Source organism: Garra rufa, chromosome 2 (assembly GCF_049309525.1).
Source record: "Garra rufa chromosome 2, GarRuf1.0, whole genome shotgun sequence".
Classification (NCBI taxonomy): Eukaryota; Metazoa; Chordata; class Actinopteri; order Cypriniformes; family Cyprinidae; genus Garra; species Garra rufa.
In genome coordinates this window covers 40,321,588-40,349,261 of record NC_133362.1, presented here as the reverse complement: position 1 = coordinate 40,349,261, position 27,674 = coordinate 40,321,588, and the positions used below count along the sequence as shown (strand labels likewise).

Here is a 27,674-nt window from a genome sequence, read left to right as displayed (position 1 = left end):
AGTCATTGTTTTGAATTGTCCACCAGGGGTCACTTGATGTCTTTTTTCTAAAGTGCACAGATAAGGTAGGTTAATTCAAATCACAAGTTCATAACTTTACAATGTCACAATCTGGAAAAAAAAGTTAGATTATTTTTTTTTGCTCAAAAAAGCCTTTGTCATGCATTTTGAATTTTGTGTGTTGCATAGAAAAGTTAATTTAATCATGGCAGCTGCTATACAAAGAGTGATTTAGACATGATTACACAGTTAAAAACTTTAATACACACAGTTCTGTATAAAAATGCACGTAACAATAAAAAAACAAATATACATTTCACCAATAAATTACATAAATAAATTATATTTACACTAGAATACTGTTGTTAATGTATCATTATGTATCACAAAACTCGTTCCCACCAACAACACTAAACTGCTTAAAAGAGCATCACTATAATATTAATGGGAACGTTACATTATCAGTTGAAAAAGTTCATAAAGCAAAAATTCGGAGAATAAAACTTACTTGGCATATACTCAGTCACACTGAAATATTTTACAATTTTAACACATGGCGAAAATGGCAACACGTACATCTGAAATTAGAAGCGCTTTTAGTAATGTGGCTTATGTTATATACATACAGTACTAATATAACACACACAATGGAAGTTTTAATATATATGGGTGGTTTAGTGCTTCCCTTTATTTTACATGAAGCCCATTAGTGCTACTGTTTACTCTTTGAGTACAAATGTCATATCAACAAATACAGTAGTTCCCAGGCTGTGCGTACCTTAAAGTCAACATGAAACTGCATCTGCAAACTGCCTTACCTTCATAATGTGACTTACTGTATTTCCAGGTGATACAGTATGTTAAAATGAGAAAAAGAGGAAGGTGTGATTTAATTTTGTCCATTTTTAACTGGCTGGATATTTAAAAGTGCTCTCTGTATAAAAATTACAAAAGCCCTGAAACACAAGGTAAAAAAATCCTGAGTCTGCTTCCTCTAAAACAATTCTCTAATTCATTTATTTATTGTTTGTTTGGTGTTATTTATTTAACGTTTTATGGGTAAAACTTCCCAATAATTAAAAATAGTTAATCTTTAAATAATATTAACATATACTTTTGATTTTGTCCACAAAATCTCCAGTAGAATTAATTGGCTGAAATCTAAAAGGTTTATTTACAGTGTAATGCATTTAATAAGCATTTGTCTAAAATGACCAAACTTATTGTATTGTTTTAATATTAAGGTTTTATCATAATAGACACAGATTTAACTGTTGTGACATGCAACATGTCTTTATATTAAAATTAAATGAAACCACTTTTCCTAAAGAAACAAGAAAATGGTCTTCCTTTCAATGAAATGCCAATGGTTATATAGGCTAATTATGCATTTTTTTATAACAAGTTGTTTACACAGTCTTCATTCTTTCAAGCAGACATTTTTTATATATAAATAAATGTATATTAATCTTCATTAGGGCTACTAAAATGATTCACTCAAGAGTAGTGAGTGATTTTCTGTCAGTCTTTTGTTGCTTGATTAACATCAATGCCACAGACAGTAGCAACTAAATTAGGCTGCTGTCCCTTTAAAACCGAATACACGGATACAATGTACTGATACACGTCCGATATTCCCCCAAATGTTTATGTTCACCTAAGACACTCATAAAATCAGACCAAATTGAGTTCTCTTTTGTGTTATCAGATTTATCCATATGTCTGCTCTTCTCTTAATTCCAGATATTGACATTTTTGACAACGTCTCGTCATAGTTTTTGTCATTCAAAACGGGTTTTTGTTTTGTTATCGTCTCATTTTCATCTGTAAAAAAATTAACACTGCTCAAAAATGAAAATTAACCCATGATTTACTAACCCTCAAGCTATCCTAGGTGTATATGACTTACTTCTTTCAGACGAATACAATTGGAGTTATATTAAAACATATCCTGGCTCTTCCAAGCTTTATAATGGCACTGAATGGGTGTTGAGATTTTGAAGTCCAATAAAGTGCATAAATTCATCATAAAAAGAGCTCAGCATGGCTCTGGGGGTTAATAAAGGTCTTCTGAAGCAAATCAGTGCGGTTTTGTAAGAAAAATATCCATATTTAAAACTTTATAAACCATAATCTCTAGCTTACACTAACTGTCATACTTGCGTTCATGAGAGAATGATGTTCCAGTGGATGACGTAGGCATAGCGTAAGCTCTAGTGAGAATATGCTAGTCTCACGAGAACCAACTTTTGTTTACAGCAAAGGGAAACAAGATCTCTTCTTGGCTTATATCGAAATCCTCCAACATTTCTTTATAAATCCTCGTTTCGTACTTCTAATTGGTAGCTTACGCTATAATCTACGTCATCCACTGGAACACCACTTTCTCGTGAACGCATGTTACGCAGTAAGCGGAAGCTAGAAATTACTGTTTATAAAGTTTTAAATATGGATATTTTCACATTGATTTGCTTCAGAAGGCCTTTATTAACCCCCTTGGAGCTGTGTGGAGTACTTTTTATGATCGATGGATGCACTTTATTTTGCTTCAAAGTCTCAACACCCATTCACTGCCAAATATAAAGCTTGAAAGAGCCAGGACATTTTTTTATATAACTCCAATTATAATCATATACACCTAGGATGGCTTGAGGGTGAGTAAATCATGGGGTCATTTTCATTTTTTTAGGCAAACTATCCCGTTAAAAACAAAAAAGATTTCAGGAAAAAAAAGTGGGAGGAGGAAACAGACCGAGGAAGGGACTAAGACACTGTGGTTCAGGGTTTCCATTAAAAATATTGCTTGGTGAGAGCTAAACGTTCTTCAGAGGCAGAGCAAGAACATTTCTGGTGAAATATTACACAGGCAAGCATTTCTTATCTTTCTGATAATGTTCCAAGACCAGGTACAAGCATTATTGATTTCATGTTGACTCTAACTGACCTAATGTTCCCTCAGCAGTCTATGCCTCACTTGTGGCATCTTTAATACAATAAAAAAACTACGAATTGGTTCTTTATGTCCACGTAATCGCTCTGGATAACGAGCACCTGCTTTCAGCGACCAACTCTGAGATTCATCAGTACCGTCTTTATCTTTTGAGAGGTCAGAAGAGGCCTTTTACTTCAACAAGAGCAGCTGTATGATCTCCGTGGCTAAATGATGTCGGTGTTCAGCCTCTTCTTCTCGAGCTCGGCTGGAGCCGGAGTCTGGAGGAAACTGATCTTGCATTCCTGTTGCGCGGGCACAGAGTTTGTCCGACATCGGTGGAATGGCCGATGGTGAGCGTGGGCTGGTCTGCACTGACAGCGAGCCGATCGGTCCTGGCAATGTCCGCGCAGCACCAGACCAGCTGTTAGCGCCACCACGGCCAAAGTCATGCCCCCCAACACCAGCAGGATGATGAGCTGCAGCTCTGACAGCCCTTCCGCCCCATGCTGAGTCACCACTGAGATTTTAAACGATTGTCTCTCGCCCCCGCTAGGAGTGGTCCCGTGGGAGCGATTGACTGGAGCAGGTTTGCTCTGTGTAACTCTGTCTCCTTCGCTCCTGAACGGAGACACCGCTTGAGGTTCAGACTCCCAGACGGGAGTCTCACAAGTTCTTCCAGTGAAACCTGGAGAGCAGAAGCACTGGAAGGTGGAGACTCGGTCTATACAGCGTCCTCCGTTGAGGCATGGCTGGCTGGCGCAGTCGTCCAGGTTGATGGTGCAGAAACGGCCGGTGAAACCCGCAGGGCACAGGCAGGAAAAACGGTTCACTCCATCCAAACAGGTGGCGCCATTGGCACAGGGGCGCATCAGGCAGTCATCCATGTTGGTCTCGCAGCGGGGCCCCGTGAAGCCAGCCAGGCATCGACAAGACAGTTCTGGTGCGTAACCACCAAGATCCTCACACAGACCGCCATTCTTGCAGGGGGACCTGTAGAAATAGATGTAAGAATTTAAGATATCTGTCATTTATGACCCACATACTGTGTTGTTACCTGAATGATCCACAGCCGTTTTTTGTTTAGTGATAGTTGTTCATGAGTCCCTTGTTCATTCTGAACGGGTTCCACAAATTCTTTGGTTTATCAGCATTTTTGTGTATTTGAACCCTTTTCAACAAATTTTTGAGATCCATCTTTTCACACTCAGGACAACTGAGGGACTCATATGCAACTATTACAGAAGGTTCAAACGCTCACTGATGCTCCAGAAGGAAATACGATGCATTAAGAGCTGGGGAGTGAAAACTTTTGAACAGAATAAAGATATGTAAATTTTTCTTATTGTGCCTAAATAATTTTTTTTTTTTCATTTTGTACTATCCTTCAGAAGCTACAGAAGATACTTGCATGTTTCCCAGGAGACAAAATAAGTTGAATTTACCCACTTATCTTTAAATGTAAAAAGTTTTCACCCCCTTAATGCATTGTTTTTCCTTCTGGAGCATCAGTGAGTGTTTGAACCTTCTGTAATAGCAGAGTTGTCCTCAGTGTGAAAAGATGGATCTCAAAATCATACAGTCATCGTTGGAAAGGGTTTAAATACACAAAATTGATGAAAAACCAAAGAATTTGTGAGACCTGAAGGATTTTTCTGAAGAACAGCGGGCAGTTTAACTGTTCAGGACAAACAAAGGACTCGTGAACAACTATCACTAAACAAAAAAAAAACAGCTGTGGCAACAATAGGCAACAACAAAATGTTAATAATTAAGAAACTTTTGAACTTTATTTTTATAAATGAAACTCTTATTTTCTCTTGTGGACTATACATAATTGTCTTTTCTGTGAAATATCTTATTCAGGTCAGTACTAAATAAAAAATAACATTCATTTTGTATGATTCCTCTTATTTTGGTAAAATAATTACCATTTTGCAGATTCTGCAAGGTGTATGTAATCTTTTGACTTCAACTGTATGTGTGTCACTATGTGTGGATTATCAAAGATTGAGAATTTGGGAGAGGCATCCAAGTTAAGCGATGTTTAGCAGGTTAAATATGTAGACCTGCATGTGATTCAAGTCCTGCAGTGTCAAATGTGTTTTGACTGTAACTGACATCAGTGAAGACAGACAGTTCAGACAACTTTGAAAGTTGTGTAGTGTATGTACTGGGTTTTAAAGAGATAGTTCACCCAAAAATTAAAATTCTGTCATTAACTACTCACCCTCACATTGTTTCAAACCTGTAGGACCTTCGTTCATCTTCAGAACACAAATGAAGATACTTTTGATGAAATCCAAGAGCTTTCTGACCCTGCATAGACAGCAATGCACTTGACACGTTCAAGACCCAAAAAGGTAGTAAGGACATTGTTAAAATAGTCCATGTGACATCAGTGGTTCAACCGTGTGTTATGAAGCTATGAAAATACTTTTTGTGCACAAACAAAAAAAAAAATAGCGACCTTATTTAACCATTTCTTCTCAACACGTGTTGTGGTACTCTCATGAACGTGCCAAAGATGGACAATAAATAAATAAAGTGGTTATTTTTGTGTTCTTTGCATACAAAAAGTATTCTCGTAGCTTCATAAAATTAAGGTTAAACCACTGATGTACTTAGATTAATTTATCAAAGTCTTTACTACCTTTCTGGGCCTTGAACATGTTAGTTGCGTTGCTGTCCATGCAGGGTCAGAAAGCTCTCTGATTTCATCAAAGATATCTTCATTTGTGCTCAAAAGATGAACAAAGTCTTAAGGGTTTGGAACGACATGAGGGTGAATATTTAATGACAGAATTTGCATTTTCGGGTGAACTACCCTTTAAAGGTGAAGTATATGATTGTTGGACCACTACTGTCACCAAATTGCAAATTCACAGTCAGTTCCATTTTAAAAAATACAAATCCTACTACAACATAACAGCAACCAGGATAGCAACCAATTCCTCAAAGAACAACACTTACGTGCCAGTTTTTTTTTTTTAGTGAATTAAAAAACATTCATTATGTTTTCGTGCGCATGTCGAGTACCTGTGTTTTTGTTTGCTCTCAAACAGAGTCTATATTGAAAGGCTATGTGCTGTACACATTCAATAACATTTGAATAAGAAGCAAAGCATGCTTTGGACTCAAAACAAGCATAGTCAGATTAATGATCATTAACTTTCCTTCGCAAACAGCACCATTGTCATTAGTTCAATTCTCAGGCAATGCCTGAACTGATTGATTGTGTATCTTGAATGCAATGTAAATCCCAACGTATGCCTCAGTCTTTATGTGTACACTTGGGTGTGCATACAGTGAATATGACACAAACTTTATCATACACATACCATGCGCATACAGGTCAGATTTTTCTATTTACTCATACTCAGTATGCTTAGCACACAAGTGCACCTTAAAGTTTTTTATTGCACTAATTAGTTGGTCCCCCAGGTGGCGACTTTGCCATTAAACTTTTAGAGGCTGTGACAAGAAGTCGCAGTTAAGAGTTTTATGAATTTTGCGACAGGGTTAAGAGTTCCCAGTAACTCTGGTTTCAAAGAGTACAAAAAAATCATCAGCCAAAACTTCTGGTGCAGAAAAAAAGCACAGACATTGGCAAAACTTGTATAAAGATGAAACTAGTTTGTAGTGCGCATTGGTCAACCGCTGTGTAGTAGTGAAGTAAATAATACAAAAAAACAAACGTAATTTCTACATTAAATAATTGAGTTCAGAATTCTGTATTAGTACTCAATTTAAGCTTGTAGAGTTTAAATTTTGAACTTATAAGTATATACATACAGTCAAGCCCGAAATTATTCATACCCCTGGCAAATTCTGACTTAGTTACTTTTATTCAACCAGCAAGTTTTTTTATTTTATTAGAAATGACACAGACATCTCCCAAAAGATAATAAGACGATGTACAAGAGGCATCATTGTCGAAAAAAAATATTCATACCCTTCTCAATAATCAATAGAAAAGCCTTTATTGGCTATTACAGCAATCAAACACTTCCTATAATTTCTGACCAGCTTTTTGCATGTCTCCACTGGTATTTTTGCCCATTCATCTTTAGCGATGAGCTCCAACTCTTTCAGGTTGGAGGGTCTCCTTGCCATCACCCTGATCTTTAGCTCCCTCCACAGATTCTCAATTGGATTTAAGTCAGGACTCTGGCTGGGCCACTGCAAAACGTTAATGTTTTTGTCTGCTAACCATTTTTTGTATTTTTTAATAATACTTTGCACTGAAGCCACTGGAACTTCAAAACATTTAGATATGGTCTTATAGCCTTTTCTGACTTGTGAGCAGCCACAATGCGCAGCCGCAGGTCCTCAGTGAGCTTGTCTTAGCCATGACTGTCCACAAACCAACAGCAGAGAGCTTCTGTTTTTCACCTGCTGAGTTGATTAAAACAGCTGTTCCCAATGAATCAGGGTAATTAGGATGCTTTAGAGCAGCTTGGACTATTTGGAATGGTATAGAACTTTGGATTTTCCCAGAGACTGTGACAGTTTGCAAAGGGTGTGAATAATTTTGGACATGCCACTTTTTGTTTAAATGTAAATAAAGCTTAGAAATATTTTTTTTCCACAATGATGCCTCTTGTACATTGTGTTATTATCTTTTGGGAGAAGCCTGTGTCATTTCCGGTCAAAAAAAAAAAACTTGCTGGTTGAATAAAATACATTTTAAGTCAGAATTTATCAGGGGTATGAATAATTTTTGGCTTAACTGTAAGTTGGAATTGTTTGTTATTTTTACAAAGATTAAGTAAATATCAAAGTCATGATCTCATTGTTCCCATCATGCACTAGGGCATGAATAATTAATAAGGTAAAAAATGTTGCTGTTTTCGAGATGTATTTACACTGTTTTATGGTTGCTTTTGTTGTTAGGTTAAGTAACTTGCTGTTTTGTAACATCTAGAGTAAATTTTCTACTCAATATGACCCTTTCATATTCAAAAACTATTTACCGATTGTTACTGTTATTGTGTATCATGTGCCAAGCATTGAGGTCTCTGTGTTCATTTGGTTAGTAACTACATTGAGTCAACATATAACCTTAAAAAATAAGGAGGCATCTACTTGCTTACGTACATGTTTGTAAGTGAGCCACATACTTTTAATGGCATTTTTTTTTTTTTACTTGAGAACTGCAGGGTAAACTTAAAATAATTAAGTAGAAATTACTCATCAAACTCTAACTGCACGTTAAGTTTACTTATTTCCTTTGTTAATTTAACTTTACTTAGTTATGTAGATTTTACTTAATTCCATACTTAAAAAAAGGCATGCAAAAACTTATAAAAATTAAGTAAATTTACTATTTTTTTTTTTCAGTTTATACATTAGAACTGACGTTTCTGAGTCATTTCTGTTAAATATATAATACAAATATAAATGAGTCATTTTAGTACCTCAAAAGCACTGAATCAGTAGGAGTGGTTGCTAAATTAAAAAGACTTAAAAAAGATGTGCTAAGCTGCAAATTATTGCTAATATGCCTGTGTAAACACCATCTGAAAGAAAGGTATTTTATATGTTTGCTAATTTGTTATATCTGAACAACCTCATCACTTGCCAATACAGTAGTTAAGTTCCAGATAAATTCCTTATGATTTCCTTTTCTACTGCCATTAGTTGAACAGAAAGAGTTGAGACAGTGCTGATATGTAGAGCAGGTCAAAATGCTCAAGCAAACAGTTCTGAACCTCATAATCTCTGCTTATTAAACGTTGACATGAGAATGTCACATTAAAAACACATCCCCACTGTATCATGTTCACATGCTAAACCAAATACTGTAATATTTCATTTTAAGTAGCAATTTTTTGTCTGTAGATATTACTGCAACTGGTCCAGTCCTGCAGCATGGTTTCCCTGGAAACCTCTCAGTGGGATTGTTTTGGTCGTCATGGGAAGAACAGTAGGGGCCGAGCTGCAGTGTGTCAGTATTAGCAGTCTCTTACAGGGCCTGTAATGAGCCCATTGAATTACATGATTGCACTCTGGAGGCTGCAAATTGACCAGGCTGTTGTGCTGCCTGTGCCAGTGCGTCTGGGCTTGTGTGCTAATAGATTAAGGATCACCGCTTAACAAAATGTTTACTTAAAGAGGTCACATCATGAACAACACTATTCACTGATCTTACAAAAGGGAGTTCATTGTAACTGTAATCAAAGGGTCTTACTAAAATGGGTTGTTTTGTTCTTCCACAGCTTTGTGATGTTAGGCAGGTGAGTACATTTGAACACACAAACAGCATTTACATTACAAATGAAAGGAAAGAAAAAAACACTGACTTAGTTTTTTGGCAGGGCCCGGTTTTCAGTTCGCAGTCCCGCCCATGAAAGCCTTCAGGACATAAGCAGCTGTAATCCCCAGAGTCATTCAAGACACAAGTAGCTTCATTCTGACACGGCTGCTCTCTGGAGCACACGTAAATATCTGCAAAAACAAGTCAGTCAATCTATTAAACCGTCTGCTACTTGAGGTCAGGAATAATCAATCATGTCTGTTGGAGAATCGAAAAACAGATATTTTTCTATTGAATTATAGTTAAATAGAACCAATAAAATGCACAGAACAAAATGACTGAATGTTAATCTAAAAAAAATAATAATAATGAAAAAATGACTAAAATACTGTATGTGACTCCGGCTACATTTCTAAAAAAAACATACCTTTAAATAAATTTCACTGCAGTTTCCAGGTGAAATTAACACTAGAGGCTTGAAAACACTAACAACCTTTCTTTCTTTTCACACAAATGATTACGTTTCAATTAAAGAAAAATTATGATTCGAATAAAGTCAAAATGCTTTGAGAATAAAGGCGAAATGCTTTGAGAATAAAGTCGAAATGCTTCGAGAATAAAGTCAAACATTTTTCTACGACAGCGTTTTAGTGCCAAAAAAAATTTAAAGTCAAAATGTTTAGAGAATAAGGTCGACATATTTGGAGAATAAAGTCGCAATGTTTAGAGAATAAAGTCGGAATGTTTAGAGAATAAAGTCAGAATGTTTCGAGAATAAAGTCAAACATTTTCCTACGACAGCATTTTAGTGCCAAATTAAAAAAAGTTATTAAAGGAGAACTCCGGTGTGATTTTGACCTGAAGTGTATTGAATCATGATACCGAGTGTGAACGTACCTTGCATATCTCATCTCGGTTTGTGTCCAGCTGTCCGTTTCACGAATAAGGTCGGAATGTCTCGAGAATAAATTCGGAATGTTTCGAGAATAAAGTTGAAATGTTTCAAGAATAAGGGTCGGAATGTTTCGAGAATAAGGGTCGGAATGTTTCGAGAATAAGGGTCGGAATGTTTCGAGAATAAGGTCGGAATGTTTCGAGAATAAGGTCGGAATGTTTCGAGAATAAAGTCGGAATGTTTCGAGAATAAGGGTCGGAATGTTTCGAGAATAAGGTCAGAATGTTTCGAGAATAAGGGTCGGAATGTTTCGAGAATAAGGTCGGAATGTTTCGAGAATAAAGTGGGAATGTTTCGAGAATAAGGGTCGGAATGTTTCGAGAATAAGGGTCGGAATGTTTCGAGAATAAAGTCGGAATGCTTCGAGAATAAAGCCGAAATGTTTCGAGAATAAGGTCGGAATGTTTCGGGAATAAAGTCGGAATGTTTCAAGAATAAGGGTCGGAATGTTTCTAGAATAAAGACGGAATGTTTCGAGAATAAGGTCGGAATGTTTCGAGAATAAGGATCGGAATGTTTCGAGAATAAGGTCGGAATGTTTTGAAAATAAAGCCGAAATGTTTCGAGAATAAGGTCGGAATGTTTCGAGAATAAAGTCGGAATGTTTCGAGAATAAGGTCGGAATGTTTTGTGAATAAGGTCGGAATGTTTCGAGAATGAAGTCGGAATGTTTCGAGAATAATTATCGTAATTTCGACTTTAATCTAGTAATCTTAGATTTTTTTTAACGTGGCAATAAAATGCCATCATACTTTTTCTAGTGCGTTATGGGTGAACTATTACATTTTAATGTTTGCATTACATAATCAGCTTTTTCTGACATAGTAAACTTGCTCGGTAACTCACCTGGTACAGCATTACACACAGGTACGAGTTCTGTGAAAGACGAATCACAACACTCCACAAAAGAGCTCGGAATCTTGTATAAGCAAGTTAAAATGCCATGTTTGCTTCAGCAAATGCATTTTTACTGTATCTCACATTTTCTTTTGTTAACACTATCGCTTTGACTGGTGTGAAATGTGCTACAAGCAACGCAATATTATTCCGCAACCATTTCGTATCCACAGACATGTTTTTTCACTGTGCTGTTTAATAAACCTGCATCTGCAATGGAGAAAAAATTAGTGGACATGTCATCTGAAAAGTTCAGTGAAATGTACCCATAAGGTTTCACAGAAATGTAGGCTGAGTCACGCATTTCCAGTGAGCCTTGGTTGCAACTAACCTTGCTATGCAGTACTTGTTCAGTATTTTATCAGAATAATCAGTGTTCTCATGTTAAACTATAAAAATTAGTCACCTTTATCACAGAATCGGCCCGCCCACCCGTCCATGCAGGTGCACTGCCAGGGCTGATGGCAGGTGCCATGAACACATCCGGGCATTCGCACACAGTCTTCACACCGCGGTCCACCCCATCCCGGATCACACCTGCATGGAGGCAACAGTTACCCTGCCATGTTCATTGTACTGTTAATCTGTTTACAGTTCTCTACTGCAGTAGTAAGTGAGAGGGAACAGGCTTGCACAGGTCAGATATACTTTAACAACATGAAAGTCACATATTTCACCCTCATGAACCCACTCACCTGCAGTCACCGTTTTCCGCACACTTTCCATGGCCAAGTTCACACGTGCAGTTACTGGATGAGGGTGTTGGAGATGTTTCCGAAAATAAAACTGTGAAAAGAAATGTACATTAAATAGAATGTTTGGTGTATATGTACACCGACATACTGCTTTAAGTATTTAAATATACTGCTGCTACATAAATAGTTGTCCTCAGCGTGAAAAGATGGATCTCAAAATCATACAGTCATTGTTGGAAAGGGTTCAAATACACAAAAATGCTGAAAAACCAAAGAATTTGTGGGACCTGAAGGATTTTTCTGAAGAACAGCAGGCAGTTTAACTGTTCAGGACAAACAAGGGACTCATGAACAACTATCACTAAACAAAAAAACACAGCTGTGGGTCAATCAGGTAACAACACAGTATTAAGAATCAAGTGTATGAAAACTTTTGAACAGGGTAATTCTTAAAAATGTAACTATTATCTTCTCGTATATGTAAACATCTTTTATGTGAAATATCTTATTCAGGTCAGTACTAAATAAACAATAACATACATTTTGTATGATCCCTCTTATTTTGGTAAAATAATTAACATTTTGCAGATTCTGTAAGGTGTATGTAAACTAGACTTCAACTGTACATAATAGCCCATAGCAGATCTATACAGGTGGAGCTGGGGAGGTGGAGGGTTGCGTTCTACAAACTTCATGTAAATTATAATTGATAATAAGAAGACAGAAGATATTCCATGTGTTTTTGAAGAATGTTGTTTTAATTGGTATCAATTTAACAGTTTTTCCTGTGTTTTCAAATGTACTTTCTATCTTGCTTGTCTTTTGTAATATCTCTTAGACTAAAAAAGTAATTTGCTTAATGACATAATTTTTCTAGAAAAACACCACAAGCATTAGTAAGCATCACCAACGAATATATATAGTTTTTTTCCTTTGGCCAATTTGTAAACAATAGAGTTCAGAAGGTACTGCATACCAGGAATGAATCCTCAGTGATAATTCATCTTCAAATCAGAGTAAACAAGTCCTTCAGATTACTAACAAGCTCTAGCTTGTCTGTGAGAGTTTGTCACTTGAAGAAGGCATGTGCGATCAGTGTCACTTTTCAACAGCTTATATAGCATGTCGAGTGTGGTAAACAACAGCTAGCACACGCTAAGATGCACATACGTGTCGATCTTGCCTGAAAGAGAGCTAATTTACTGTGACAAACTTTCAGTGAGAGACAATGGACAATCAAGGAAAGACAAACTATGTTAAATAATTATCTTAAAGTCATAGTTCACCCAAAAATTTGTCATCATTACTCTCACTGTACTCCAAATCTGTATGAGATTCGTCTTGAACACAAAAGACGATCATTTGAAAAATGTTGCTGGTAGCCATTGACTATAGTATACATAAAAATACTATGGAAGTTAAGGGCTACCAGAAACTCTTTGGTTACCAAGATTCTTCAGATTTTATTTTTTTATTTATTTTTATTTTTTTATTTTTTTGTGCTCGGCAGATGAAAGAAACTCATAGAGGTTTGGAATAACATAACATGAGGATGAGTAGATGATTACAAATGTTCATTTTTGGGTGAACTATCTCTTTCATCTTTTATTTACTTTAACCCGGTTGTGTTCGGATTCCTGTCACACCTTTGATGTTCCTGGTCAAAAATGACCGGACTCCAAACAACTGCTAATAAATTTCTCATTATGCTATATTATCACCAAATATTGGATTAAATCTTTTTGTCAACTTATTTTCTTTCATTTAGGACTGGTTTTGTGTTTCTATTTGCATCTGATTAATCGTAGGCCTCAATTATCCGAAAGTAGGTTCCTTGTTTTTTGCGTGGAAAAATAATTTTTTATGAATAATTTTCACAATATTAAACAAAAAAATTATAAAAATTTGCACTGTTTATCACACTAGTGTGCTTTAATGTAAAAAAGTGTAGGTTTTTTTCACTCAAAAAATGAGATGCCTACTTTTGGATAAATGAGGCCTACGATTAATCAGATGCAAATAGAAACACAAAACCAGTCCTAAATGAAAGAAAACAAGTTGACAAAAAGAATGAATCCAATATTTGGTGATAATATAGCCAAATTAAAGATTTCAAAGCAATTGTTTGGAGTCCGGTCATTTTTGACCGGGAACACCACAAGTGTGACTTTCTGCAATTTTATACAAAATAAAAGCATTTAAAAGCAAACTTTCTGATTAAATAATAAAGCACACTATTGTGATAAACAGTGCAGATATTTTACATTTTTTGTTTAATATTGTAAAAACTATTCATAAAAAATATATTTTTCACTCAAAAAACAAGGTACCTACTCTCAGATAAATAAGGCCTTCGATTAATCAGATGCAAATAGAAACAAAGCAGAAAAGGTAATGTTTGTAGCAATAGCCAAAAACACATTGTATGGGTCAAATTTATAATTTTTTTGGATATCAAGTAAAGATCATGTTCCATGAAGAAATTTTGTAAATTATTTTGTTTACCAAAAAAAAAAAATTTACCCTCAGATTTCAGATTTTCAAATAGTTGTATCTCGGCCAAATATTGTCCTGTCCTAACAAACCATACATCAATGAAAAGCTTATTTATACAGATGATGCATAATTCTGAATTTCAAAAACTTGACCCTTATGGCTGGTTTAGTAGTCCAGGGTCACAATAATTAAGTACATTATGGCAGTATAAACATAAAGTAATTTTAGCAGTAATACGTTAATGTGAATCTAATTACATTAATTATTAAGAGTAATGAGGACAAATGCCGAAGGGAAAAAGTGAAAACAATGTCAGAATGCCAAAAAAGAAATGTCAAAGGTCTTAAAAATGCAAAACATAATTGTCTGACCTCAAAAAGTCTGACCTCTGAGTGGAAAGTTTATGCATGTCCATTTCCATCCTTAATAATCTACATGCACTTTTACATGAAAAGCTTTATGATGTGTTACAGGAAATGATTCACCCCGATCTCCATCATCGCCATCCCGACTGAGTGATTTAGCATTCTTGGCGGCGCTTATCCAGTATTGGGTTTTGCGCTCCGGTGGATGTTAGTGCAGGGTGTGTATGTGTGTGTATGTTGGGGGACGGCCAGGAAGCGCGTGTGTCTGTGGCGATGGGCACGAGGGGAGCGTGTGCGGTGGGAGGAGAGGAATGTGCTCATGTCTCCGCCCGTATGAGCTTTGCCCGAACATCACAAGAATTCACCATCGCCCTGGGCCCAACCCCTACATGCCTTCAAACGCAGCGAGCCTCTTACATCACATGTACTCTGTGCGTTTCCACTAAATGCTGCTAAATTATTCCCTATAGCTAGGAAATAATTATCGATATGTGAATCCCGTGTGTTTACGAGACATTCGGTTACCCCCCATCTGACATCGTGTGACTATTTCGGATAAAGGCTGGCATGTGAGACACAATACATGTGTAAGCTCATATTCATTCAGTGGCGCTGGAATGGGAAGCATTTTCCATGCAATCGGGCCAAGTGTAAGACCTGTATTCCTGGAAACGCAGAGCTTTGAACAATGCAAGCCTGGCTTTCCTGCGCTATCAGTGCAACAGCTGAAAAGTACAAACTGATAACTCAGAGGAGCCCAAACAACAACATGAAGCGTAATCTCTTAAACGTAGACAGCTGAGGGATTAGTTTAACATTTAAAACTGAAAGAATCTGTTCTCGTAATGACTCTTGTTGTACAGCTCAATAAGAAGTCAATGGAAATACTGGCCCTCTTGATTGAAGGTAATTTACATGCAGTGCAGTCCAAAACTATTTATTATTGTTATGTAACCCTAGTGACCTATTTCTAGGTCACTAATCAGATTTAAGCTAATATGTGACATTGACCATGTTCACACCCAGCAAAAATATGTTCTAAGGAAGTTTTTGGTAACGTTCCCAGTAAGTCATGGAAACGTTAGTTCATAACGTTCTCTAAACATTCTAATGTTTTTAATAGTTACATAAACGTTAAGGGAACATTCCATTTTATTAATTTGCAAACATAGGAATGTTACTTTTGAATGTTTTCTCAACATTCTGATACAAGTAGTAACATTAAAAAAAAAAGTTAGACAAACGTCCAACTACATTTCAGAAAAAGCATACCATGAATGATTATAAATTGAGAACAATAAAGTCCATTAAAGCCATTTCTTGGGCACACATTCTGGCTACAGCTGAGGTCAAAAGTTTACATCCCCATGATTCTTAATACTGTGTTGTGTTTTTTTGTTTAGTGATAGTTGAGCCTGCTGTTCTTCAGAAAAATGCTTCAGGTCCTACAAATTCTTTGGTTTTTCAGCATTTTTGTTTATTTGAACCCTTTCCAACAATGACTGTATGATTTTGAGATCCATCTTTTCACACTGAGGACAACTGAGGACAACTGAGGGACTCGTATGCAACTATTGCAGAAGGTTCAAACGCTCACTGATGCTTCAGAAGGACAAACAATGCATTAAGAGCTGGGGGTGAAAACTTTTGAACAGAATGGAGATGTGTATATTTTTTCTTATTTTGCCTGGAAATCTTTTTTTTTTCTTTTTCATTTAGTACTGTCCTTCAGAAGATACAGAAGATACATGTTTCCTAGAAGACAAAATAAGCTACATTTACTGGTCTTGGTCTTCAAATGCATGTTTTTTCCATGCATGTTCAAATATGTCTAACATGTCATACAACGTTCAATCTGTACAGCGCAAACAGCCAAAACCTAATGATTTTAGGCAATATAGAAATCCTGGCCAGGACGTGTCCCCAGGAAATGGAACGTATGGTCACCTTAAAGTCCAGATAACTTTAAACGAACATTCTCAACAATCTCAACATACGTAACATTAATGCTTATTAACTTTGAGAGAACATTTCTAGAACCTTAGCTAAATTTCGGAGAAAGTTTTGAAATGCTTTGAAAATTATTTCTGGAATGTGCGTTTAAAAATGACAGTAGTATGTGTTACAGAAATATAGTTTGTATTTCTAAAATGTATGATACTTAAATTTAGATTTTTTTTAAAGTTTTTTTCTTACTTTACAGGGTGTTTACACAACACCATTTAAAAAAAAAAAAAAAAAAAAAGTTGCAAATTTTGTAGATTAAAATTTTTGAAAACAAGTTTTTGAAAATGATACCATTATCACCTCTGTGTAAACAAAACAAAAATATGAATTTGTGAAAACAGTGACGTCATACGCACACTTTTTATTTTTTCGGTCTATAGGAATGTGTATGTGCGCAGGCCTATAGTGTTTTTTACAAGGTAACATCGCCAACTACTGGCCTGGCATGATAATACAGTGTTTTTAGCTGCTTTCTGTTATCTGTGAACAGAGATTGTTTTGACAATCGTTTTGACTTCTGGAAAGGCTTCTGGAGTGTTTCCGTGGCATATTAAAGTGTTTCTGTGGGATTTATTGCCTATTTATCCAGTACAGGTGAATTCAGGCACTTATGATGGATGAGAAGGCCTGACTTGCAATCTCCATTCCAGGTCTTCCCAAATGTGTTCGCCCATCAGAAAAACGTGATTTGTCATTCAACAGAACAGGTTTCCACTGCTCCAGAGTCCAGTGGTGTCGTGCTTTGCACCACTCGATCCAACGCTTGGTATATTATACTTGATGTGTGGCTTGCATGCAGTTGCTCGGCAATGGAAACACATTCCATTAGCTTCCACCACACAGGTTTTGTGTTGATATTAAAGCCAATGGAAGTTTGGAGCTGTTCAGTTATAGAAACAGCAGAGCGCTGGCGACTTTTACACACCATTACCCTCAGCACTCTGTGACCCTGCTCTCTAATTTTATGTAGTTTTCCTCTTTGTGGATGACTGAAATACCTGAATTTAATAGTTAAGATGTGTGTCACAATACTTTTGTTCATACAGTGTATGGCCAAACACTCATGATATTAAAAACCAAGCATGGTGAAAGAACATTTCAGTGGATCTGTAATTTCCCACAAAATTTGCTATGGGGTGGGATTTTTCTCACTCGTGAGTGAGGGAGCAAGTGAAGAATGGTAATCTTAGAAATGTAAGATATTCAATATGCAGAGTAGAATGCTTGCATAATTCAATATTCACGCTTGAAGCAGTTTTCCTATTTTCTTTCCTTTCTGTATGTTATCTGTTTCCTCTCTGCATTTACTTTAAGTTCAAAGGATGCTATGGATGACAAAGACTGGCAGTTGTTTGAATGCAGAATGGAGACAGTGAATGCTTCATACAGAGTTTTAAAGAGAGAATGGATTCGGGTGTGACAGCAAACAGAAGTCTGATGATCTCATAGTGCTGATAGACAGATGCGGTGCAAATAACCTCTTCTTGTACATGCTGTACAAACAGGATGAGTCTATTCCAGAAAAACCTCCAGGCCTAATTCTGTAGTGTGTGTAAATATTTACAATCACAGTGGTTTCGAAATGGTATGATACAGCAAGAAGTCTGAAAATGATTCAGTTCAACTTCAGCTCAGTTCAAGATTCAAAATAGTAAAAAAAAAAAAACTAATATCTGACCCTGGACCACAAAACCAGTCTTAAAGGAGTAGTTGTTATCATCCGAGATGTTCATGTCTTTCTTTCTTCAGTTGTAAAGAAATTATGCTTTATGAGAAAACATTTCAGGATTTCTCTCCATATAGTGGACTTCTATGGTGCCCTCGAGTTTGAACTTCCAAAATACAGCTTAAATGCAGCTTCACAGGGCTCTAAACGATTTCGCTAGATAAGACCCTTCTTCCTCAACTGGGATCATTTAGAGCCCTTTGAAGCTGCATTTAAACTACATTTTGGAAGTTCTAACTCGGGGCACCATAGAAGTCCATCATACACTCTTATAAAGGTGCTTTAAAAGGTTATTCACAGCGATGCCATAGAAGAACCATTTTTGGTTCCACAAAGAACCGTTTAGTCAAAGGTTCTTTAAAGAACCATCTCTTTTTTTACCTTTTTATAATCTGAAGAACCTTCTTTCACCAAAAAAAAAAAAGAAATCCTGAAATGTTTTTACAAAAAACATAATTTCTTTACGACTGTAGAAAGAAAGACTTGAACATCTTGGATGGCAAGGGGGTGAGTACATTTATCTGTACATTAAAATTTTGTTCTAGAGGTGAACTAATCTTTTAAGTAGCATGGGTATATTTGTAGTAATAGCCAAATTTGGTTCAAAATGATCAACGTTTTTTTCTTTTATGCCAAAAATCATTTGGATATTAAGTAAATATATTTTATGAAGAAATTTTGTAAATGTCCTACACTAAATATATCAAAACTTAATTTTTGTTTAGTAATATGCATCGCTTAGAACTAAATTTAGACAACTTTAAAGGTGATTTTCTCAGTATTTTGGATTTTATTGCACCCTCAGATTCCAGATTTTCAAATAGTTGTCTCTCGGCCAAATATTGTTCTATCCTAACAAACCTACATTAGTTGAAAGCTTATTTATTCAGCTTGTTTAAATGATTTTTGTTTTTTAAAAATGGACTCTTTTGACTGGTTTTGTTGTCCAGGGTCACATATATAGTGTAATGTAACACGTACATCTAATATTTTCAAACAAAAGAAGCCACGCTGCTAACTTTTTTACATTATTCACTGTTGTGACAGTAGCTCAGTTGTTTTGTAAATGTCTTTTTCCTATAAAAAGTGGTGCAGTCTGACAATATGTTGCATCACTGTCTCACACACACATTATGCATACAACTATGCCAAGCGAACAGAGAAAAATAGAATATCCAAACAGAATAGATTTCCCAGAATATCTTCTCATTGTAAAGTCTGGTTCATTTTAGTGAACTGATTATTTCTTTCTAGCAAAACCCTAAAAAAGAAAAAAGAAAGAACCCCTTAAAAAAAACCTGATTTAGAGCCCTTTGAAGCTGCATTTAAACTGCATTTTGGAAGTCCACTATATGGAGAGAAATCCTGAAATGTTTTCCTCAAAAAACATTATTTCTTTACGACTGAAGATAGAAAGACATGAACATCTTGGATGACAAGGGAGTGAGTAAATTATCTGTATCAATTTTTGTTCTGGAAGTGAACTTCTCCTTTAAGAAGCACGGGTTTATTTGTAGCAATAGCCAAAATTGGTTAAAAATTATCGTTTTTTTTTCTTTTATGCCAAAAATCATTAGTACAGATCATGTTCCATGCAGATATTTAGCAAATTTCCTACCATAAATATATCAGTACTTCATTTCTGATTAGTCATATGCATTGCTAAGAACTTCATTTGGACAACTTTAAAGGCGATTTTCTTTGCAGCCTCAGATTCCAGATTTTCTGATAGTTGTATCTCGGTAAAATATATCCCAACAAACCATACATCAATGGAAAGCTTATTTATTTAGCTTGTATAAATCTCAATTTCAAACTCATAAAGGTTCTCTGCTTTGCTATATTTGTAATGGTACAATACATTTGGGGGAATGTGCTTAATAGATCGTTCGCAACAGCTTGATTGACAGGTGATCTGACCAATCATAACGCAGAATCTGCCATTCTGTCCGGCGAACAAATCAGACAGGAGAGTAGATTAACTTCGATGGACTTAAACTTGAAACAGTGTGTGTATTGACGTCTTTCCGTGGTAAAAAATAAAATACGTCTTCAGTCGTAAAGAAATTGTTTTTTGAGGAAAACATTTCAGGATTTCTCTCCATATAATTGACTTCTATGGTGCTCCCGAGTTTGAACTTAAATAAAATGCAGTTTAAATGCAGCTTCAAAGGGCACTTAATGATCCTAGACGAGGTAGAAGTGTCTTATCTAGCGAAACGATCAGTTATTTTCTAAAAACATTTACAATTTATATACTTTTTAATCTCTACACAGAAGACAGAGCTAGACAAGACGAGCATTTAAGGTTAAAAAGTAACCGTTTTTTTAGAAAATAACCGATTGTTTTGCTAGATAAGACCCTTTTTCCTCGACTGTGATCGGTCGATGTGTTGTCAGTTTCCTTTTTGCTCTGCAATGTATTTTTCACTGTGTTACAGCATGATTGGTAGTGTAAGAGAGGCATTGTTTGTTGGACATAGCAGCCGTAACTAAGGGGGGCTGATTTTTGTGAAGGGTCAATTGTCATGAAAATAATGTCACAATGCAATAATAAGCAAAATATGACCTGGGCATGTTCCTAAAAGGTTTTTATGAGATTTACTCAGACACCTGCTGATTTGATCTGTCATGTTCTGATTCAATGGCCATTTATTTATGCTCAAGAAGGATGTGTGATCTGCCAATGAGCCATAGTGATCATTTCAATTGTTAACGGTGGCTTGCGTTTCCTAGGGTTGAGTTTTTGATGGCAATGCGACAGGTGCTGTCACTGTCTCCATCCTCCAGTCTTTGTGGTTCACCTCATGGGGGTCCTCAACCAGACACCACAGTGCGTGGGCTCTCTGCATGTGAAAACCAGAGTGATCTAAATTTATTCCTACCATGAAACCCTATATTCCCTGTCCAGAACCCCTGTGGCCAAGCTCAGCGCCTTGGTGCCAGTGAAACATGCAGGTATGGGTTTCCTTTCGGTTTTAACCCTGGACGGGCCGCATACACTCCCCAAGTGTATGCATGTGTGTCTAAGATCTCACTGGAGAGCAGGTGGAGTGAAACAGTAGGCTGGCCGGATAGCGTCTGAAGGAGCTGAGAAAGAGGTAACTAGATCCATGTGAACTGAAGGATCACTCTGCCTCAGTATCTACTCAGCCGTTTGCACTGCTAGAAAAACATTTTGCCAGGACAGACAAGCGAGGACGGATTACGATCTAGTGAGGCTCCACAGTACTAGGGTTGACTGCAGCATTGACTCATTGGAAACTAGTGCCTCTACATGTAGTACATTTACAGTTGAGGTCAAAAGTTTACATACACCTTGCAAAATGTTAATTATTTTACCAAAATAAGAGGGATCATACAAAATGCATGTTATTTTTTATTTAGTACTGACCTAACATCAATGGAAATAAGGTATTTCACATAAAATATGTTTCTAATAGTCCACAAGAGAAAATAATAGTTGAATTTATAAAAATGACCCTGTTCAAAAGTTTACATACACTTGATACTTAATACTTTGTTGTTGCCTGAATGATCCACAGCTGTTTTTTTGTTTTTTTTGTTTAGTGATAGTTTATCATAAGTCCCTTGTTTGTCCTGAACAGTTAAACTGCCCGCTGTTCTTCAGAAAAATCCTTCATGTCTCACAAATTGTTTGGTTTTTCAGCATTTTTGTGTATTTGAACCCTTTCCAACAATGACTGTATGATTTTGAGATCCATCTTTTCACACTGAGGACAACTGAGGGACTCATATGCAACTATTACAGAAGGTTCAAATGCTCACTGAGGCTCCAGAAGGAAACATGATGCATTAAGATGCATAACTTTTTGAATTTGAAGATCAGGGTAAATGTAACTTATTTTGTCTTCTGGGAAACATGTAAGTATCTTCTGTAGATTCTAAAGGGTAGTACTAAATGAAAAAAAATATGATATTTAAGCAAAAAAAAAAATATATATATACACACACACACACACACACACACACACACACACACACACACACATCTTCATTCTGTTCAAAAGTTTACACCCCTCGTTCTTTATGCATTGTTTTCCCTTCTGGAGCATCAGTGAGTGTTTGAACCTTCTGTAATAGTTGCATATGAGTCCCTCAGTTGTCCTCAGTCTAAAAAGATGGATCTCAAATCCATACAGCCTTTGTTGGAAAGGGTTTAAATACACATAAATGCTGAAAAACCAAATAATTTGTGAGACCTGAAGGATTTTTCTGAGGAACAGCAGGCAGTTTCATTGTTCAGGGCAAACAAGGGACTCATGAACATCGGTGGATCATTCAGGTAACAACACAGTATCAAGAATCAAGTGTGTGTAAACTTTTTGAACAGGGTCATTTTTATAAATTCAACTATTATTTTCTCTTGTGGACTACATGTAAATGTCTTTTATGTGAAATATCTTATTTAGGTCAGTACTAAAAAATAACACACATTTTGTATGATCCCTCTTATTTTGGTCAAATAATTAACATTTTGCGGATTCTGCAAGGTGTATGTAAACTTTTGACCTCAACTGTATGCTAAACTAAAAAAACATACATACAATTCCTATTTAGTTTCCAGTTAAAATGGACACCAGTGGCAGTAAAACACCCCCAATTTATGGGTAGCACTTTATTTTACAGTACTGTTCTGCATTTATATACTATACTTATAACTATTACAATAACTGGGTAATAACTAGGTACTAACCTTGAAAGTACTCCTAAACCTAACCCATGTATTTACCTTCTTCTCTAAGTACACTGTAAGTACATTTACTGTAAAATGAAGTGTAACCAAATTATGAATAAACATAGTTCCTTGCACAAAACCATGTTATGACTTTACACCACTTCATACTATAGTGCACAATACCTAAACAAATACACTGATGCATTTGATGTTATGCACCCCATTATCAACTCCATATGGCTTTTCTTACATGGTAAACTTGCTCAGTAGCTCACCTGGTACAGCATTGCATTTTACAAGTCTTGTCAAATACTAGTCACAATGAATAAGCTCAAAAACTAGTAGAAGCATAGAATACCTTTTTACATCAACTAAGATAATAAAATGTTGCCAGATTCATGTTTGTCTGTTTTTAGTGCCATTCGCTGGATATTTCATTTAATTCTCTTTCCAATGTGTTTAAAAAGGGGAAATTTAAAAGATTAGTTCACTTCCAGAATAAAATTTTCCTGATAATTTACTCACCCCCATGTCATCCAAGATGTTCATGTCTTTCTGTCTTCAGTCGCAAAGAAATTAAGGTTTTTGAGGAAAACATTCCAGATTTTTTCTCCATATAGTAAACTTCAATAGAGATCAAAGGGTTGAAGGTTCAAATTGCAGTTTCAATGCAGCTTCAAAGGGCTCTTCATGATCCCAGTTGAGGAATAATGGCCTTATCTAGCAAAACGATTGGTCATTTTCTTAAAAAAAAAAAATAACAACAGGTAAGGTAGGGTGACATCTCATCTCATTTTCTCCTCCAACTTCAAAATCATCCGACATCATTGTTTTACCTTTTTTTTGTAAAGGGTGTTTGACTTTCTTTGCATGTTTGCTTTGTAAACACTGGGTCGGATACTTCCACCTATGTTACATGTGACATTTGTGGTTAAAAAGTATATAAATTTGTATTTTTTAAAGAAAATTACCAATCGTTTCACTAGATAAGACCCTTATTCCTGGGCTGGGGTCGTGTAGAGCTCTTTGAAGCTGCATTAAAACTACAATTTGGACCTTCAACCCATTGATCCCCATTGAAGTCCACTATATGGAGAAAAATCCTGAAATGTTTTCCTCAAAAACCCTAATTGCTTTTCGACTAAAGAAAGAAAGACATGAACATCTTGGATGACATGGGGGTGAATAAATTATCAGGAAATTTTTATTCTGAAAGTGAACTAATCCTTTAACTCACTTTAACATATTTTAGTTATTTGCAATTTTTGGTAGTTTTAGTTAATGATAATAACCCTGTTTTGGCTGAACTATCCCTAATACCAATGTACTATGTCTAGAATAAAACATCAAAGCAGCTTTAAAAATGTTCAGCAGGCACTGATAGTCTTGAGGAGGGGCCAGTAACTGATATGATTTCTGATTTCTTATTTGACGTTGTGGCAGTAGTCGCTGGCACAGACTCAAACGCTGTCCCTCCGTCTGTATCAGTTTTACATTGCATTGGCTTGTTTCCAAGTTTGAGCCTATCAACTGGAAGCCCCTTCCAAGAGATACTGGACTTGCTGACCTGCACTATAATCCGTCTTTGCAGACATGCACAGATCAGGTTTTCTCCTCATCTTCAACTGCAGGCCAACAGGCACAACTGACATTTCTTCAGCCTTTCTTAGGAGCACAGAGGAAGGAGTTTGGCCATTGACCTTTGCCCCCAGCACGCGTGTAAGACACAAACTCTTGCGCCCAACAACTGAGACGCGGATTTGTCACATTCTCTAAGCAGACAGGAATTTCACAGCTGAATACTCAAGCCGAAACGGAACCATCAAAGCCCTCTGACGCTGAGTTTTATGTAATCGGCTCACCAGGATCTTGTTGCAGCACAGTTGGCACAAACTGTTTGAGGAAATTAACAGCCTGTATGGCCAATTCTAATAATTCTCTTTTGTATATAATCTGTGCTTTGGTCTTAACTTGTTATATGTCTCGTTTCACCACTTTCCAACTTCTTGTTCTGCATTGGGAACTACAAAAAGGAATGGTGTATGAAATATATTTACCTTGGGCTTCACAGTTGTGTTGAAATAGCACACAGCAGCCACAGAGCAGCAGAACTACAGTGAGTTTCATGGTGCAGGGCAATCTGAAACAAATGAGACACAATGAAACATTATCATTCATTCAATCACAAACGTGTTGATAAATATATTGAATATACCTACTGATTATAAGTTTAAAGTAAGAAAATGATGCTTGGGTGCTGGCCAGCCCATAACCTCCAACGAGTCACAACAGTCTAGCATGATCTCAAAGCACTTTCATTCTCCCCAAACATCAAACAGACCAACACCTGACCATGGACCAGCCAACAGACACGCTTAATAATTTAACTTAATACTTAATAATTAAATGCACCATGTGAATCTTTTATGGTGGACATTTACAACAAGACCGCACCACTCCTTCACCACCTTGTTTGTCTATTGACACAGCTCACAAATCTGCTGAGGCAAGCGCTGACAGAAAAAGCATTATGTTTTGTCTGTTTGTTGCTCTTGTGTCTAACCTGCACTCTGTTCCACACCTCCTCAAGCAATACTGTTTAATGTTCCCATATTGTGCTCATTTACAACACCATAATTTTATTTCTGGGTTCTGCTAGAATACATTTACATGATTTAAAGTTAGAAAAACATATGCTGTACATTGCAGCAGCACCACTATTTACACTCAGTTCAGTTTTAATTCCAGTCTTTTTTAAAGAGATGAAACAGTATGAAAACCTGTGGGAACTTTTTCACAAGACGTGAAAAGCATACCGCCATGTATGTTCTGTGACATATTTGACATGAAATAAAAATGCAAATGCAAGCATGGCGTTTTAGCTTGTTTTTAGATTTCCAGCTGAAATCATAACTGTGTATGAAAATGATTACACGTGCTCACTGTTAAGCGCCTCTAGTGTGTATTTCGTGGTACATTATTGTACTTATAGATACATATTTTGCATCTTGAGAAAAAGTTCCCACAGGTACATTTTCGTCATGAGATCAGATACTATATTTTGCTTCTGTGACTAACAACATAACATGTTCTTTACTAACGTTTACTACACATTCAAATGTAGTTAAAAACTTACATTTCAGCATTTAAATCATTTTAGATGATGAGTCAAATTGAAAAATCATAGGCTTTTTATCTGCTCCATAAACAATTACTGCACAATACATAAACAATTACCTATCTTGTTATTCAAAATGTTTTAGAATTGTTAGAATGCTTTAGCTTGTTTTTCACAAACCGGTTAAGATGTACAACAACATTTTTGCCTGAATAGAAATGACATACTGCCCTGTTGAAAAAAACAGCATATGCTGGTTAGGTAGGTTTTGATGCTGGTTTAAACTGGTCCTTTGCTGGTTTATGCTGGTCCGTAGCTGTTTTATGCTGGTAGCTTTGCTGGTTTATGCTGGTCCTTTTGCTGGTTTATGCTGGTCCCAGCTAAGGACCAGCATAAACCAGCAAAGGGATAGCATAAACCAGCTAAGGACCAGCTTGAACCAGCATTGAAACCTACCTAATCAGCATCCCAGCATCAAAACTACCTAACCAGCATATGCTGGTTTTTTCACCAGGGAGACTGAATGAAAATGTAAATACACTGTCTGACAGCAGGTGGTGCTCATGGAACAGCAGAAATAGAGCTGTTTCCTGGTAACCTCTGTAAACAAAGCAGCTTTGCTTATAAAAACTGCATTATTAGGTAATGAGGGAAGATGAAAAGCAAATGCCATCTAAACTTTTCACAGTCGGTTCCTTATGCATTCATCTAAATAATTCATTCATAGATTATTTCATATTTTCTCTAAGCACTGAGCTTTACATTATGTTTTTACACAAAATGAAACCTACGCTGCATGAGACAGCAAAATATGAAACAGTAATACTACCTGTCGGGACTTTTAATGTGGTTTATCGTCAAACTGGCACCGGTTTCATCTCTACTCTTTAAAGGTACTATGTAAGTTTTTTTCCGCTAGAGGGCGCATATTAAAAAAAAAACAAAGAAACAAAGGTATAGTTTGATAATGCCGTGGCTGAGTGTGGATTAATGGGAGTTGTCTTCATCCCCACAGCTGATGCAATCTGTCAGGATTGGGGCAGAAATCATGTCCATGGATGAGCTAATGTATTAAAGACTTATTAAGGTCACTGTAGTATGAAGCAGGGTGGGTCTGAAAGTCGTGGAAGCGAAATGAGGATGCTGGAGTGATTGCTAATAAAGGATGAGCGTAATACATGGGTTGAAAGCAGCGGAGCTTTTACTATGCCACAGTTGACCGCTTCCGCTTCTTCCGATTATACGTATGCATACTTGTCTAATAAAATGTATAAGCATCTTTAATGTTTCTCTGCTTTCTACAAAATAACAGAAATAATAATCGTTGGCAGGCGACGCAGTGACACGGTCCGTTGCTTATTTCTCTGGGTGTAAACATTCTTGGAAACATTTGGGATAAAGTACACAAGTCAGCAAAATATATAACACTATTCTACAGTTTTTTGGATATTTTAATAAGCACCTGACTCTCTGAAAAGCCCAGTCTGCTCTGATTGGTCAAATGGCCTAGTCTGTTGTCATTGGTCAG

General features: G+C 36.4%; 1 protein-coding gene across 1 annotated transcript; it reads right to left on the bottom strand.

Moving 5' to 3' along the window:
• Nucleotides 1–64: 64 nt before the first annotated feature.
• On the bottom strand, nucleotides 65–25,166 carry dlk2 (delta-like 2 homolog (Drosophila)). Its single transcript, XM_073835199.1, has 5 exons — nucleotides 25,086–25,166; nucleotides 11,736–11,826; nucleotides 11,447–11,577; nucleotides 9,235–9,379; nucleotides 65–3,922 (listed from the first exon to the last, which is right to left on the bottom strand). Exons 1-5 carry the CDS (start codon nucleotides 25,153–25,155, stop codon nucleotides 3,157–3,159), a joined length of 1,203 nt encoding a protein of 400 aa, XP_073691300.1. The 5' UTR covers nucleotides 25,156–25,166; the 3' UTR covers nucleotides 65–3,156.
• Nucleotides 25,167–27,674: the final 2,508 nt, after the last annotated feature.